At 31.4% G+C, this 17,892-nt stretch overlaps 2 protein-coding genes across 2 annotated transcripts in view; one reads left to right on the top strand and one right to left on the bottom strand.

Annotated features, from left to right (window-relative positions):
- Positions 1–17,892, top strand: part of LOC114338374 (ATP-binding cassette sub-family G member 8) — a 113,242-nt gene that overhangs the window by 20,352 nt on the left and 74,998 nt on the right. Inside the window, exon 2 of the mRNA XM_028288962.2 lies at positions 17,626–17,790. Within this exon, the coding sequence (XP_028144763.1) occupies positions 17,645–17,790 (146 nt within the window). The 5' untranslated portion in view covers positions 17,626–17,644. The remainder of the gene's footprint in view (positions 1–17,625; positions 17,791–17,892) is intronic.
- LOC114337362 (ATP-binding cassette sub-family G member 5) overlaps positions 1–17,892 on the bottom strand; it is a 117,808-nt gene that overhangs the window by 92,921 nt on the left and 6,995 nt on the right. The window lies entirely within an intron of this gene.

Raw genomic sequence — 17,892 nt, 5'->3', positions numbered from 1 at the left:
GTTCTTAATATCGGCCGTGTCTAGCAAGTGGTTGCGTAGGCTAGCGGTATGTGTGTCTAGTTACGGACCTGTCAGTACTTGGTTCGAATGCCCCGTAAGGAAAACTTTTTTTTTAATATTAATGGTTATTGACATACTTAGGACTTAGACTATTATAAGGACTTAAGTACACACACACTCTTTTTTCATTAGAAGGATGTAATTAAGTAAGTGTTAATTTTTTTTATAATTGGCGATAAAATTTTGTATGCACCACGTCAGTAAAAATTCTTTATCGACCTCATATGTTATTCGCCTTGCTCGCTACGCTCGCTCGGCTCATAATATCAGACTCGTTCGATAAAGAGTCACTTTACTGACTTGGTACATAAATAACTATTATCTATCGTCTAACCTACTTCGCACAAAACTGCACATATAGCCGGTTGCGGAGAAACCCTTTCAGTCTCTATGCTGGTCGGTTTAAAGGTCATCTAATAGTCACAGACTATGGACAAATGATCGCCTTTGACTCTTTGTCTTATAAACGGCCATTTCTTTTTCCAAAATCTTTTCGTAATCTTTTAGAAAACCAGTTTTTTTTTGGTTATACAATTTTTTTTCTCGTTTCAATTAAATCTCAAGTTCTTGTTCCAAATTAAAATTCACGGGCTCCGGATTAGTTGGCCCATCTTCTTCCAGTATGCCCTCTTGCGCTGGTTCCACAATCACTTGTTTATTTATACGACAACAAATTTTTTATCTCTTGTCGCATTTCATTCTTTTTTGGCATGGGGAAATATCCAGGATTGTTTAGTCCTTCGTCATACTTTTTTAGATTTTGTAAGTACACTAATTTACCTATAATTTCAGAGAGGCGCCGTTCCGCGATTTCTGGCTAGAAGAAGGCTCGATTACTGGCTATTTAGTTTTTCCAAGACACGTATCATGGTTGTGTCGGTCGTTATCAAAGTGGAATCTCTTCTCCAAAGAGCTTCTACAGCCAGTTTCACCTGTTAAAGAGCGGTGATCAAGTCATTGATTATTGACCACTCGCCAGCAGAGAATATTATCGCCGAATCAATGTCTATCAACGCTTTATCTATGCAAACTTTTCGGCTGTAGAAACTTTCCAGTATACTGAACTACATACTGCTAGCGCGATAGAATGGCAAGTTACCGACTAACGGCTTTGAATAAAGAGTCTAGTGAGGACATTAAGTAACTTTTTTTCGAATTTGACATGTTTCAGATCCGCGTTGCTGGATGCAGCACGGTTTGCTGGATCCAAAATGTAAAAAAAGCGTTGGATCCAGCTAGATTGCTGGATGCTGGATCCAGCAATTGCAATCTCTATTCACGACCCGAAGGGGAGTGAAATTATATCAGTGTCACGAGGGCAAAAATTCGATAATAATTTTAGAGATCGAGTGCAATTTGCTGCGATTATTTCATTAATAAAAATGTTCAAAACCAAAATTTTATTGTAATTTACTTATGTAAGTACACATTAGTACAATTAAATACACAGTCGTTATAATTATTTGACGGTTGAAAGTAACCACTTTTATAATTTTTAAAACATTAATTGTCATTAATGTCACTGAATGTATTTTTTCGTAGCAACGAAGGGCATCTGACGTAATATACTTGACGACGGGATATTATCAAAAATTATCGGGTATATATCACAAGAGAGTGAGAATAAATTGAAAATAATGCGACAGTTTTTCGAAAATTTGTTGTCTGACAATAGACAAGAGAGCCCGCAGGGCTCGAGTGGCTATTGCCCAATGACAACAAATTTGAGTCAAAATGAAGCATTATTTTATTATTTATTCTTACTGTCGTGTGATATTCGTAAGATTATTTTTTAATAGGTATATTATGGATATTTTCTTAAATGTGACAGTTGTAAAACTAGGAAACTGGTTGCCATTAAACATAAACAATCTACTTAAAAAATTCTATCGGTAATTTTCTACAGTAGATAATTCTTAGTATAATTTTAATCTGATTGGACAGAATTAAACACGTGATCAAATGTCTTACTATACGATTGGAAGTTAAAATCATCATAAAATAATCAGTATAATTTTTATTTCTGTAGCTTTTTATTAGTCAGAATCTCCTATGAATGAAATAATCAGTAGTAATTGCACAAGAGCTCTAAAATTATCGAATTTTTCCCGAGTGACACTTTGACAGTTTTAATTTCACGACCCGAAGGGGAGTGAAATTATTAGACTAAGAGCCGCTATAGGTGAAATTTCTTAATCATTTTAGACACGATGGGACCCTATAACTTAAATAGTAGAACCTAAAAGAAAACGTTTGAACACTGTGCCGTCACTTTTCAGTGGCACATGCGTCGACAGTGGCGCATCAAACTTTCCACTTATGGACGGGATAAATAAATTAAAAGTTAACATAACTTACTAACAGAATTAAATTTTTTTTATTTTTTTAAGTTCTGTGTGATTAACACATAGGATTCATCGTGATTTTAACCCACCACCCCCTTCCCCCTGCCCCCACCATCAAAAACTTCATTTTTCGTTTTTATTTTTTTTGGTGGGATGCAATCAATTTTAAAATTTCAAAAAATTCACACGCATAGTTGAGGCTTTTATAAAACATGCCTATTTTTTATAGACCCATAGGTAGAGTGTACATAACCTCAAAAAATTAAAAGAAATTTTTTTTTTAAAAAAGCGTATAACTTTTTTTGAGGAATAGCTGCAGGTCTAATTTTTTCTTAATCTTGTGTGTTTTATCAAATACTATATTTTTAATTTTTTTCAGATTTTTCCGTATGTCTCCCCACCTTCAAAAATCCGAAAAACTGTTTTTTGGGGGATTTTCCCTATTTTATAGACTTGATAATATATCAAATCAATTTTGTTTTTATAGGTTATATGTAACTTGAAGTAACTGAGTTCTTTAGAATATTTAAAAGTCAGAAAAACACGTTAAAACCCCTTAAAAGCCCATTAAAAACAGTTTTTTGGATTTTTGAAGGTGACTAACGTTACAGAAAAATCTGAAAAAAATTAAAAATATAGTGTTTGATAAAATACATAAGACTAAGAAAAAATTAAATCTGCAGCTATCCCCAAAAAAAAGTTATATACTTTTTTTCAAAAAAAAAAATTTTTAAATTTTTTTGAGGTTATGTACACTCAACCTACAGGTCTATAAAAAATAGACGTGTTTTATAAAAGCCTTAACTATGCGTGTAAATTTTTTGAAATTTTAAAATTGATTGCATCCCACCAAAAAAAAAAAATAAAATCGAAAAATAAAGTTATTGATGGTGGGGGCAGGGAGAAGGGGGGTGGTGGGTTAAAATTACGATGAATCTTATGTCTTAATCACATAAAACTTAAAAAAATGAAAAAAATTAAATTCTGGTAATGAGGGAGGGTATTTTTTAATTTATGTGTCCCGTCCATAAGTGGAAAGTTTGATGCGCCACTGTAGACGCATGTGCCACTGAAAAGTGACGGCACAGTGCTCAAACGTTTTCTTTTAGGTTCTACTATTTAAGTTATAGGGTCCCGTCGTGCCTAAAATGATTAAGAATTTTCACCTATAGCGGCTCTTAGTCTATATGTCAAAGTGTCACGAGGGCAAAAATTCGATAATAATTTTAGTGATCGAGTGCAATTTGTTGCGATTATTTCATGAATAAAACTGTTCAAAACCAAAATTTTATTGTAATTTAGTTATGTAAGTATAAATTACTACAATTAAACACACAGTTGTTGTAAATATTTGACGGTTAAAAGTCATCACTTTTATAATTTTTAAAACATTAATTGTCATTAATGTCACTGAATGTATTTTTTCGTAGCAACGAAGGGCATCTGACGTAATATACTTAACGACGGGAGATTATCAAAAATTATCGATTTAATTCAGATTTCTGTAGCTTTCTATTGGTCAGAATCTCCTATGAATGAAATAGTCAATATAATTTTCTAATTATCATGTGTATTTAAAATGATTCTCTAACAGGACATATATTTTCGTATATTATGGCTGAATTGAACGACCTTCTTATACGTGTTACCAAATTAGCAATCGAATTAGCAGATTCGTAATGGTGTAGTAATATTTGACCGTGTCATTAACACCTATCAATCACATAGAGGTTACAGCTTATTTTATCGTTATAGTCAAACGGTACAATCCAATAGCGTTTCTGCTGTACCTATTACAATTACCTAATAAACTGAAGATTTTGTATGAAAACTGTAGATAACATAAAAATTTATTAAACAATGCATACGTATTTTTGGCTTATCGTTTTACAGAATTAGTCCAGAGAAATAAGGTTATTGTCTGGACACTTGAGCAGCCAAGTTGCAAATGGATTTTTTGGCTACTGCTACTATATACCTAATACATTATAAATACAAAAATGCCCGTCACAGTTCGGACGAGAAAATTATGCCCGGTTGCACCAACAGATCTTATTTTAGTCGAGAATATCATAAGAATTAATGTAATATTATAATATATTACAATAAGAATACTATAATATAATAATAGATATAATTGATAATAACGTAAGAATCTAAAATTATGCTGCAACGTAAGTGATCCTCAAGGAGGCCCTATCTACAAGTAGAGCTTAGCTAAGCTGGAGCTTAAGATCTGTTGGTGCAATCAGGCATTAGTTATTAACAAATAAGGGTCAAAAATGACAGTTTTTTCGTTTAAATCGCTACAGGTAAAAACAGGGTACAAAAATATCTTATTTATAATATTCTTCTTTTTGTAGATGAGCCAATGTTTAAAACGGCAGTCTTTTACTTTTGGTCCGATCCTTTTTTGTTTCGGAAAGTGCAAAATAAGACTAAAATTTCAAAAAAAAAATGTGCTATAACTTTTGCGAAAATGGCCTTAAGACTTTCATATTACACGAAAAGTTAAGTCGAATATTCCGTATAATGCACAAAAAATTTTAAGACGATTCGTCAATTAGTTTAAATTTTATTCAATTTGTTTATCGCAAAGAGCTTTTTTTTTCGCAATGTTGTTGTTCATAAAATAATAATGACATAGCAATTCTGTGGAAATCAAATGTAAGAATAATAGTTATATTTTTACAGTATTGAAAAAATCATTAAATAGTCGTTTTTATCACTCCGAAAAAAGTTTAGTAAAATAGAGTCATTTTTGGCTTCTAAACAATTTGAATAACTTTGTTAATATTGACTACAGAGTAAATCTACTTTAGGATTTCAAAAGCTGGTATTTTTATACGAATTTTCAGAAAAAAAATTTTTGTCTAGGTAAATTATTAGGTTCAAAGTTAGCCTCTTTTATTATTTAATTCGCAGTTACTTCTATATACATCAAATTCTCCTGTAACAGTGTTAGTTACCATACTACTCCGAAACGACTTGGCCGATTTTTATCAAATTTTACACGTTTATCCTGAAGGACGTTAAAGAGGTTTTAATCTATTTTTTATACCCATAAGTTATAAGGGGGGTTGCCCCCTGACATTTTTTTTTATTTTTTTAGACAAAATTATCTACTTTAATTTCATATGATGCAGAATTAAAAAATACATACAACCCTTAATTTTCACTCTTCTATCACCAACCCCTATTTGTTAATAGCCATCTATATATTTACATGTATAAAATTCTCCTGTCACAGTGTTAGTTTCCATACTCCTCCGAGACCGCTTGAGCGATTTTTATGAAATTATATATGTATATTCGGTAGGTCTTAGAATCAGTCGTAATCTATTTTTCAATTCCTGAGTGATAAGGGGAGTTCCCACTAACATTTTGTAATGTTAGGTGGGGTTGTGTGTACATAACGTACTCTATAAGACTACGAGTACATACAAATTAAAAAATTATGACCAAAATCCATCAACAAGTTCCAGCGATATTAATCGCAGCATATGTTGGCAGAATCAGTTTCATTTTTTGAGTGCACGTATTTTAGCAATTCCCCTCCACCGACCACGAATTAATTCCGTTCGGACGGCATTTTTAAAGCTTTATTAACCACTCTGTTGAGGTTAAAAGTTCACTCAAACTTTTACACATAAACTATATATCTTCAACTTCAAAATGGCTCTAGTTATTTTGCTTACAGTTGAGTCCGCGAGTCTTTACCCGTGCGTCATTAATACCTGGCGAGATAAAACACATACTTTTTATCTAACATCATTCTCTTCCATGCATGAAACTCATGACAAACCAGCTGCCGTTTGTTATTAAGTAACAACAAATGTTATTTTTATGAACCATCTAGACTCAGTGCATTGAAAAGAGATAGGTACAAAAAAAGACGATTCGGTATGTTTTCATATTTTAAGCACAATTTGTTTGACGTTTCTGATTTGTTTAATTTTGTGGCTGTCAGTCAGTTGAACTTTTTGCGGTTTTTGTCGAATTTTTGCGTTTTGAAGTTTCTTTATATTACACAAACAGTTGTTTTCACAACTAATTTTATATTGGCCTTTGAAATTTTAAGGTAAATAATTATATTTAGGCAATTAATATTTAAAACATACAAAACTAAGGTCATTCACACAGTAAAGAAATGACTGTGTTTAGATTTCCGTCAAAGTGAATAAAATAACAAAAATAAAATGTTATTCGATTTTTTTATAAATTGTTTATTTATTTATTAATCAATAATAATAAAATAATTTATTAAGCTACTTCAAATGTAACTGTAATTCTGCGCAAAAATTTTGAAGCAAAACTTACATTTGACATTCTATATATTTGATAACGTCAAATTTTATAATAAAACCCGTAATCGGAACAGTAGGCACTTTCTGTCAGTTGTTGTTGCGTGAAATAGATTTCCGACTTATTTCGTATGCTTTAAGTGATGACGCACGGGTAAAGACTCGCGGACTCAACTGTAATTGTTATAACAGAGTAGCCGTCAATTAAATAAAAAAAGTGGCTAACTTTGACCGTAACTAACCTAGGAGAAAAGTTTTTCTTTGAAAATTCGTATAAAAATACCAGATTTTCAAATTATATTGTAGTTTTAGCCTACAGTCAATATTAACAAAGTTATTCAAATTGTTTATAAGCCAAAAATGACTCTATTTTAGTAAAATATTTTCTGAGTGATAAAAATGACTTTTTAACGATTTTTTTTAAATGCGTTGAAATCATGACTATTCTTCTTTCATGTTGTTTTTACAGAATTGCTGTATCATTATTATTTTCTGAACACTAACATTGCGAAAAAAAGCTCTTTGGGTTAAACAAATTGATTAAAATTTAAACTAATTGACGCATCGTCTTAAAATTTTTTGTGCATTGTATGGACTGTTTGACTCAACTTTTCCTGCAATATGAAAGTCCTAAATTCATTTTCCCAAAAGTTATAGCAAATTTTTTATTTTCGAAATTTTAGTTTTATTTTGCAATATCCGAAGCAACAAATAATCGAACCAAAATTCAAAAAACGCTATTTTAAACCTTGGCTTATCTACTAAAAGAAAAATATTTTAAATAAGACATTTAATACCCTATTTTTACCTGTAGCGATTTAAACGAAAAAACTCTTATTTTTGACCCTTATTTGTTAATAACTAAATTTCTCGTCCAAACTGTGACGGGCATTTTTGTATTTATAATGTTAAACTCTTTTTTGTGTACACAGGTCAGTTCGCACAGTGAATCGTCTGTGCAAAGCATTTTAGGGTTTACTTTTCCCAGGAAGTAGTTCTTTATTAGAGTGTAGGTTTTACTTTTAAAAATTTTGAACTGTATACTAACGTTAATTTTAAATTTAATAATGTTTTTATAAAGTTCTTTTAGTATCACTAATTACAACAAGAGCAAGAGTAATTAAAAAAGATATTCTATATCACTTGCAAGCATGCATTAATAGGTAAGAAAGAAGGTCCCTGTAAGGTTAAATGTTAGTAAAAACAGCCAAAATTAATTTTGGCGGAATTACCAAAACCTACAAATCTAACACTGTAATATATTTTTTACTTATACTATATACTTCATGTTCCCAAAGCTTCATGTACATGGACAGAGAGCTAAATAGTCAGCTAGACCACTCAAAAGAAATTAGAAGACGCATTGAAATAGCAAGGTCTGCTTTCATCAACATGCGTAAAATGCTCTGTAATCACAAGATATCAGTCACAATAAGATTGAGAACGCTAAAGTGTAATGTGCAACACTATTACTATATGGCTATGAGGCCTGGACATTAAAACAGTATGACGCCAACAAACTAAAAACATTCGAAATGTGGATGTACCGCCGAATGTTAAGAATAAGCTGGACCAGCAGAACCACGAATGAAGAAGTACTGGAAATAATGAACACACGTCCTCATCTGGTCAATACTATCAAAATTAGAAAGACGTCATATCTAGGACACATAATGCGCCATAGGGAATTTGAGCGGCTCCAGGTAATTATAGAAGGCAAAATCTAAGGAAAAGGGATAGGCCTTGGGCCCGCATATACAATTATTATTTATGACCACACCGTTGAAACTTTTTGTACTTGTTATTTGGGTGGAGTCGGACAAATTTTGAGCTTGGCGCATTATGGTAGTGGGGCGTTTATCTGTCAAGCGGTGACGAAGTTGTCAATTTTATGCAAGAAAAAAATTTATTACCACATTGGTCATTCTATTTTAATCAATGGATTTTGTCATATAAACAACGAAAACAATTTTGTCGGACAAAAATATTGGGGCATATGACGCGTCGGACACGCTAAATATGTCAAATTTATGAAAATAATAAATTTATTACCACATCGATAATTTTAACGGTATCTATCATAAAACCTTTTTACAATAATGTGGTAACCTTGTCGGACAATTTTCACGGGGCATATGCGCAGTCGGACGCGCCGAAGATGTCAATTTCCTGAAATTTTTTTATTTATTACCACAGATGTCATTTTTATTTTGTACTGTTCTTTTACATGTGTAATGCATATTGGATCACTTGTCGGACAAAAATAATGGGGCGTTTTGGTACAATTAAAATAAAAAGTAATTTTTATGCATACAGGGTGTTTGGTAAAGAATGGGCCATAGCTTAACCTCAGGTCCCTGAGGTTAAAATAGGCCGATTTAAGCTAACTTACCTTAGTACAAAGTTTATAATAGCCGAGATACAGGGTGTCAAAGTTAAACTTTTTTTTTTATTTATTATTGAATATTTCCTGATAGGTATGAGATAACAACATGAAATTTTATATCTGGGGGTTTCTTGGGTCGAGAAATCTATATTCCTTACCAAAAATTATGCATTGCCCAGAGGGCGCCACATATGCCTTTCAGCACTCATTTATTACGTTCAATTTTTTTATCCCTCACTCTGTATAATTTTTGACATTAAAATTTTTATTTTCTTATTAGTTTTACTTAAAAAAGGTATACTTCTTTCATCTTCCTAAACTCAACCGTTTTCGAGATAAACGCATTTTAAATATGCGATACACCATCATTTTTAGCATAATATCATTGTAGTTACACCCGAAAAATAACTTAAAATTTATGAAAATAATAAATTTATTACCACATAGCTAATTTTAACGAAATCTACCATAAAACCTTTTTACAATAATGTGGTAACCTTGTCGGACAATTTTCACGGGGCATATGCGCAGTCGGACGCGCTGAAAATGTCAATTTCCTGAAAATTTTTTATTTATTACCACAGATGTTATTTTTATTTTGTACTGTTTTTTTACATGTGTAATGCATATTGGATCACTTGTCGGACAAAAATAATGGGGCGTTTTGGTACAATTTAAAAAAAAATTAATTTTTATACATTTTTGACTTCATATTAAATTACGTATTTTTCGGCTCATATTACCCGTATGCGCGCCAATGGTGAAAATTAAATTCTTAACTGTAATTAATAATGTAACTGTAGTTAATACCCAAAATTAATTTTGGGTACAACTCTAAGTCATCATCATCATCATCATCATTTGGCTCTACAACTCTATGTGAGTCTTGGCCGCGTTTACTATTTCCCTCCATTGTTGTCGGTCCTGAGCAGCTATTTCCTATTGCTGTACTCCCATTTTGCGTAGATCGCTGGCTACTGCGTCCTTCCATCTCTTTCTTGGGCGACCAACTGACCTTTTTCCATCGGGCATTTCCCAGAATGTGGCGTTTAGAAGTCTTTCGTCACTTAATCTTAGTACGTGACCCGCCCATCGTATTCTGTTTGATTTAATGTAGCGTACTATGTTTTCATCTCCGTATATTGTCTGGAGTTCATCATTGTGTCTTCTTCTCCATTCTCCAAGTCATACCCTTTTAAATTTTTTACTTAATGTGTGTAACAATTTTCAGCAAAACCGATCTAAAAATAACCGAGAAAAACTGTTTTAAAATTTTTTTTGATAATACCTCCTCGTCGATAGCCTAAAATAATGAAGTTTTCTGTTCGTTTGCCCCAACATTTTTGTCAGACAGTTACATGTTTTGGTTAAGAATATAATTAGTTGTAACTTACTACTTTGTCGGAAAAATGGTTGTAAATATAAGGGATGCACGAACCCAGCATAATTTAAAAGTATAGTTTATTAATAAACATTAAATTTTTTGTCCGACTTTGGATTTGCCCCAATATTTTTGTCCGACACTTAGATTTTTTGATTTGGAATATAACTACTTATAACCCGATTTGTGTCGGAAATTTTTTTTATTTCGAGAAAAAAACCTACAGAACTATGTTTGTCGTTGTTCAAGGAGTATGTACGCAAATATCAGATCACAATTTTTCTAAAATTTTCCCTCTTGTCGGAAATTTTTTTGGAAAAATTTTTTGAGTACAGCTCTGCGTCTACCATTTTAAATGTTTTACTTAGTGTGTGTACCAATTTTGAGCTAAATCGATTCAAAAATAACCAAGAAAACTGTTTTAAAAATTTTTTTGATAATACCTTCTCGTCGATAGCCTAAAAGAATTAAGTTTGCTGTTCGTTTGCCCCAAGATTTTTGTCAGACAATTACATTTTTTGTTTAAGAGTATAATTACTTGTAACTTACTACTTTTGCCGGAAAAATGGTGGTAAAGATAAGGGATACACGAACCCAGCATAGTTTAAAAGTATAGTTTATCAATAAAAATTAAATTTTTTGTACGAATTTGGATTTGCCCCAATATTTTTGTCGGACACTTAGATTTTTTTATTTGTAATATAACTACTTATAACCTGATACTTATGTCGGAAATTTTTTTTATTTCGAGAAAAAAAACTACAGAACCATGTTTGTCGTTGTTCAAAGAGTATGTACGCAAATATCATATCACAATATTTCTAAAATTTTCCCTCTTGTCGGAAATTTTTTTGGGAAAATTTTGGGTACAGCTCTACGTCATACCCTTTTAAATGTTTTACTTAGTGTTTGTACCAATTTTCAGCTAAATCTATTCAAAAATTACCGAGAAAACTGTTTTAAAATATTTTTGGATAATACCTCCTCGTCCATAGCCTAAAAGAATTAAGTTTCCTGTTCGTTTGCCCCAACATTTTTGTCAGACAATTACATTTTTTGTTCAAGAGTATAATTACTTGTAACTTACTACTTTTGTCGGAAAAATGGTTGTAAAGATAAGGGATGCACGAACCCAGAATAGTTTAAAAGTATAGTTTATTAATAAAAATTAAATTTTTTGTCCGATTTTGGATTTGCCCCACTATTTATGTCGGACACTTAGATTTTTTGATTTTTTAATATAACTACTTAAAACCTGATACATGTGCTGAAATTTTTTTTTAATTCCAGAAAAAAATAGAGAACGATGTTTGTCGTTGTTCAAGGAGTATGTACACAAATTATCAGATCACAATTTTTCTAAAATTTTCCCTCTTGTCGGAAATTTTTTTGGGAAAATTTTGGGTACAGCTCTACGTCATACCCTTTTAAATGTTGTACTTAGTGTGTGTACCAATTTTGAGCTAAATCGATTCAAAAATAACCGAGAAAACTGTTTTAAAATTTTTTTTGATAATACCTTCTCGTCGATAGCCCAAAAGAATTAAGTTTTCTGTTCGTTTGCCCCAAGATTTTTGTCAGACAATTACATTTTTTGTTTAAGAATATAATTACTTGTAACTTACTACCTTTGTCGGAAAAATGGTTGTAAAGATAAGGGATACACGAACCCAGCATAATTTAAAAGTATAGTTTATCAATAAAAATTAAATTTTTTGTCCGACTTTGGATTTGCCCCAATATTTTTGTCGGACACTTAGATTTTTTGATTTGGAATATAACTACTTATAACCTGATACTTGTGTCGGAAATTTTTTTAATTCGAGAAAAAAAAACTACAGAACAATGTTTGTCGTTGTTCAAGGAGTATGTACACAAATTATCAGATCACAATTTTTCTAAAATTTTTCCTCTTGCCGGAAAATTTTTTAAGAAAATTTTGGGTTCCGACCTACGTCATACCCTTTTAAATGCTTTACTTAGTGTGTGTACCAATTTTCAGCTAAATCGATTCAAAAGTAACCGAGAAACACTGTTTTAAATTTTTTTTTTATAATACCTCCTCGTCGATAGCCTAAAAGAATTAAGTTTTCTGTTCGTTTGCCCCAACATTTTTGTAGGACAATTACATTTTTTGTTTAAGAATATAATTATTTGTAACTTACTACCTTTGTCGGAAAAATGGTTGTAAAGATAAGGGATACACGAACCCAGAATAATTTAAAAGTATAGTTTATCAATAAAAATTAAATTTTTTGTCCGACTTTGGATTTGCCCCAATATTTTTGTCGGACACATAGATTTTTTGATTTGGAATATAACTACTTATAACCTGATACTTATGTCGGAAATTTTTTTTATTTCGAGAAAAAAAACTACAGAACGATGTTTGTCGTTGTTCAAGGAGTATGTACGCAAATATCAAATCACAATTTTTCTAAAATTTTAACTCTTGTCCGAAATTTTTTTGGGAAAATTTTGGGTACAGCTCTACGTCATACCCTTTTAAATGTTTTACTTAGTGTGTGTACCAATTTTCAGCTCAATTGATTCAAAAATAACCGAGAAAAACTGTTTTAAAATATTTTTGGATAATACCTCCTCGTCCATAGCCTAAAAGAATTAAGTTTCCTGTTCGTTTGCCCCAACATTTTTGTCAGACAATTACATTTTTTGTTTCAGAATATAATTACTTGTAACCTACTACTTTTGTCGGAAAAATGGTTGTAAAGATAAGAGATGCACGAACCCAGCATAATTTGGAAGTTTAGTTTACTAATAAAAATTAAATTTTTTGTCCGACTGTCGAGTTGCCCCAATATTTTTGTCCGACACTTTGATTTTTTGATTAAGAATATAATTACTTATAACCTACTAATGTTGTCGGAAAAATGGTTTTAAAGGTAAGGGTTGCACGAACCCAGTATTTTTTAAAAGACAGTTTATTAATAAAAATTAAATTTTTTGTCCGACTTTGGATTTGACCCAATATTTTTGTCGGACACTAAGATTTTTTGATTTACAATATAACTACTTATAACCTTATACTTGTGTCGGAAATTTTTTTAATTGGAAAAAAAATACAGAACGATGTTTGTCGTTGTTCAAGGAGTATGTAAGCAAATATCAGATCACAATTTCTCTAAAATTTTCCCTCTTGTCGGAAAGTTTTTTAAGAAAATTTTGGGTACATCTCTACGTCATACCCTTTTAAATGTTTTACTTAGTGTGTGTACCAATTTTGAGCTAAATCGATTCAAAAATAACCGGGAAAACTCTTTTAAAATTTTTTGATATTACTTTCTCGTCGATAGCCTAAAAGAATTAAGTTTTCTGTTCGTTTGCCCCAAGATTTTTGTCAGATAATTACATTTTTTGTTTAAGAGTATAATTACTTGTAACTTACTACTTTTGTCGGAAAAATGGTTGTAAAGATAAGGGGTACACGAACCCAGCATAATTTAAAAGTATAGTTTATCAATAAAAATTAAATTTTTTGTCCGACTTTGGATTTGCCCTAATATTTTTGTCGGACACTTAAATTTTTTGATTTGGAATATAACTACTTATAACCTGATACTTGTGTCGGAAATTTTTTTTTTATTTCGAGAAAAAAAAACTACAGAACGATGTTTGTCGTTGTTCAAGGAGTATGTACGCAAATATCAGATCACAATTTTTCTAAAATTTTCCCTCTTGTCCGAAATTTTTTTGGGAAAATTTTGGGTACAGCTTTACGTCATACCCTTTTAAATGTTTTACTTAGTGTGTGTACCAATTTTCAGCTAAATCGATTCAAAAATAACCGAGAAAAACTGTTTTAAATTATTTTTGGATAATACCTCCTCGTCCATAGCCTAAAAGAGTTAAGTTTCCTGTTCGTTTGCCCCAACATTTTTGTCAGACAATTACATTTTTTGATTAAGAGTATAATTACTTGTATCCTACTACTTTTGTCGGAAAAACGGTTGTAAAGATAAGGGATGCACGAACCCAGAATAGTTTAAAAGTATAGTTTATTAATAAAAATTAAATTTTTTGTCCGACTTTGGATGTGCCCCACTATTTATGTCGGGCACTTAGATTTATTGATTTTTTAATATAACTACTTAAAACCTGATACATGTGCTGAAATTTTTTTTAATACGAGAAAAAAATACAGAACGATGTTTGTCGTTGTTCAAGGAGTATGTACACAAATTATCAGATCACAATTTTTCTAAAATTTTCCCTCTTGTCGGAAAATTTTTTAAGAAAATTTTGGATTCCGACCTACGTCATACCCTTTTAAATGCTTTACTTAGTGTGTGTACCAATTTTCAGCTAAATCGATTCAAAAGTAACCGAGAAACACTGTTTTAAAATTTTTTTTTGATAATACCTCCTCGTCGATAGCCTAAAAGAATTAAGTTTTCTGTTCGTTTACCCCAACATTTTTGTCAGACAATTACATTTTTTGTTTAAGAATATAATTACTTGTAACCTACTACTTTTGTCGGAAAAATGGTTGTAAAGATAAGGGATGCACGAACCCAGCATAATTTGAAAGTATAGTTTACTAATAAAAATTACATTTTTTGTCCGACCGTCGAGTTGCCCCAATATTTTTGTCCGACACTTTGATTTTTTGATTAAGAATATAATTACTTATAACCTACTAATGTTGTCGGAAAAATGGTTTTAAAGGTAAGGGTTGCACGAACCCAGTATTTTTTAAAAGACAGTTTATTAATAAAAATAAACTTTTTTGTCCGACTTTGGAATTGACCCAATATTTTTGTCGGACACTTAGATTTTTTGATTTAGAATATAACTACTTATAACCTGATACTTGTGTCGGAAATTTTTTTTAATTGGAAAAAAAAACTACAGAACGATGTTTGTCGTTGTTCAAGGAGTATGTAAGCAAATATCAGATCACAATTTTTCTAAAAATTTCCTCTTTTGTCAGAAAATTTTTTAAGAAAATTTTTGGTACTGCTCTACGTCATACCCTTTTAAATGTTTTACTTAGTGTGTGTACCAATTTTGAGCTAAATCGATTCAAAAATAACCGAGAAAACTCTTTTAAAATTTTTTGATATTACTTTCTCGTCGATAGCCTAAAAAATTAAGTTTTCTGTTCGTTTGCCCCAAGATTTTTGTCAAACAATTACATTATTTGTTTAAGAATCTAATTACTTGTAACTTACTACCTTTGTCTGAAAAATGGTTGTAAAGATAAGGGGTACACGAACCCAGCATAATTTAAAAGTATAGTTTATCAATAAAAATTAAATTTTTTGTGCGACTTTGGATTTGCCCCAATATTTTTGTCGGACACTTAGATTTTTTGATTTGGAATATAACTACTTATAACCTGATACTTGTGTCGGAAATTTTTTTTTATTTCGAGAAAAAAAACAACAGAGCGATGTTTGTCGTTGTTCAAGGAGTATGTACGCAACTATCAGATCACAATTTTTCTAAAATTTTCCCTCTTGTCCGAAATTTTTTTGGGAAAACTTTGGGTACAGCTCTACGCCATACCCTTTTAAATGTTTTACTTAGTGTGTGTACCAATTTTCAGCTAAATCGATTCAAAAATAACCGAGAAAAACTGTTTTAAAATATTTTTGGATAATACCTCCTCGTCCATAGCCTAAAAGAGTTAAGTTTCCTGTTCGTTTGCCCCAACATTTTTGTCAGACAATTACATTTTTTGTTTAAGAGTATAATTACTTGTATCCTACTACTTTTGTCGGAAAAATGGTTGTAAAGATAAGGGATGCACGAACCCAGAATAGTTTAAAAGTATAGTTTATTAATAAAAATTAAATTTTTTGTCCGACTTTGGATGTGCCCCACTATTTATGTCGGGCACTTAGATTTTTTGATTTGGAATATAACTACTTATAACCTGATACATGTGCTGAAATTTTTTTTTAATTCGAGAAAAAAATACAGAACGATGTTTGTCGTTGTTCAAGGAGTATATACACACATTATCAGATCACAATTTTTCTAAAATTTTCCCTCTTGTCGGAAAATTTTTTAAGAAAATTTTGGGTTCCGACCTACGTCATACCCTTTTAAATGCTTTACTTAGTGTGTGTACCAATTTTCAGCTAAATCGATTCAAAAGTAACCGAGAAACTCTGTTTTAAAATTTTTTTTTGATAATACCTCCTCGTCGATAGCCTAAAAGAATTAAGTTTTCTGTTCGTTTGCCCCAACATTTTTGTCAGACAATTACATTTTTTGTTTAAGAATATAATTACTTGTAACCTACTACTTTTGTCGGAAAAATGGTTGTAAAATAAGGGATGCACGAACCCAGCATAATTGGAAAGTATAGTTTACTAATAAAAATTAAATTTTTTGTCCGACTGTCGAGTTGCCCCAATATTTTTGTCCGACACTTTGATTTTTTTATTAAGAATATAATTACTTATAACCTACTAATGTTGTCGGAAAAATGGTTGTAAATAAAAAAATTTCAGGAAATTGACATCTTCGGCGCGTCCGACTGCGCATATGCCCCGTGAAAATTGTCCGACAAGGTTACCACATTATTGTAAAAATGCTTTATGGTAGATACCGTTAAAATTATCCATGTGGTAATAAATTTATTATTTTCATAAATTTGACATATTTAGCGTGTCCGACGCGTCGTATGCCCCAATATTTTTGTCCGACAAAATTGTTTTCGTTGTTTATATGATAAAATCCATTGATTAAAATAGAATGACCAATGTGGTAATAAATTTTTTTCTTGCATAAAATTGACAACTTCGTCACCGCTTGACAGATAAACGCCCCACTACCATAATGCGCCAAGCTCAAAATTTGTCCGACTCCACCCAAATAACAAGTACAAAAAGTTTCAACGGTGTGGTCATAAATAATAATTGTATATGCGGGCCCAAGGCCTAGGAGTATAGGAAGAAAGAAAAAATCCTAGCTCCGACACATCAGAAACTGGACCTACACAACAGGTAATAACTAAATTCATCAAGCCCAGAACAGAGAGAAATTTACCATATTGATCGCCATCCTCAATACAGAACGCACTTAGGAGGAGGAGGATCCTGAATAAAATTATCATAAAATATTTAACATTTTATTTTAGAATTAATTATAATTAATTATATGTATTTATATTTTCAGGTCCGAGATAACCTAGACCATGATGCGTAGTCGCACCCCCTCCCAAGGAGGGGGCTCGCAAGGATTCGAAATGGAGAGGAAATACTCGGTACCTTCTAACCCGGAATCAAGAGCCTTTTCGGGTGGAACTACCAGTGAAGATCTGCACGCTTGGTCGATATATAGGTAAGCATTTTATCCAAAAAACTATTTTCTTGAAGCATGAAAATAATTTTTATACATTTTTGAACAAAATTTAATGGTAGAAACTGATGGTAATAAAAAATA

This window comes from Diabrotica virgifera, chromosome 9 (genome assembly GCF_917563875.1).
Source record: "Diabrotica virgifera virgifera chromosome 9, PGI_DIABVI_V3a".
NCBI lineage: Eukaryota > Metazoa > Arthropoda > Insecta > Coleoptera > Chrysomelidae > Diabrotica > Diabrotica virgifera.
Note: the sequence above shows the minus strand (reverse complement) of the source record. Positions and strands in the feature narration are given on the sequence as shown.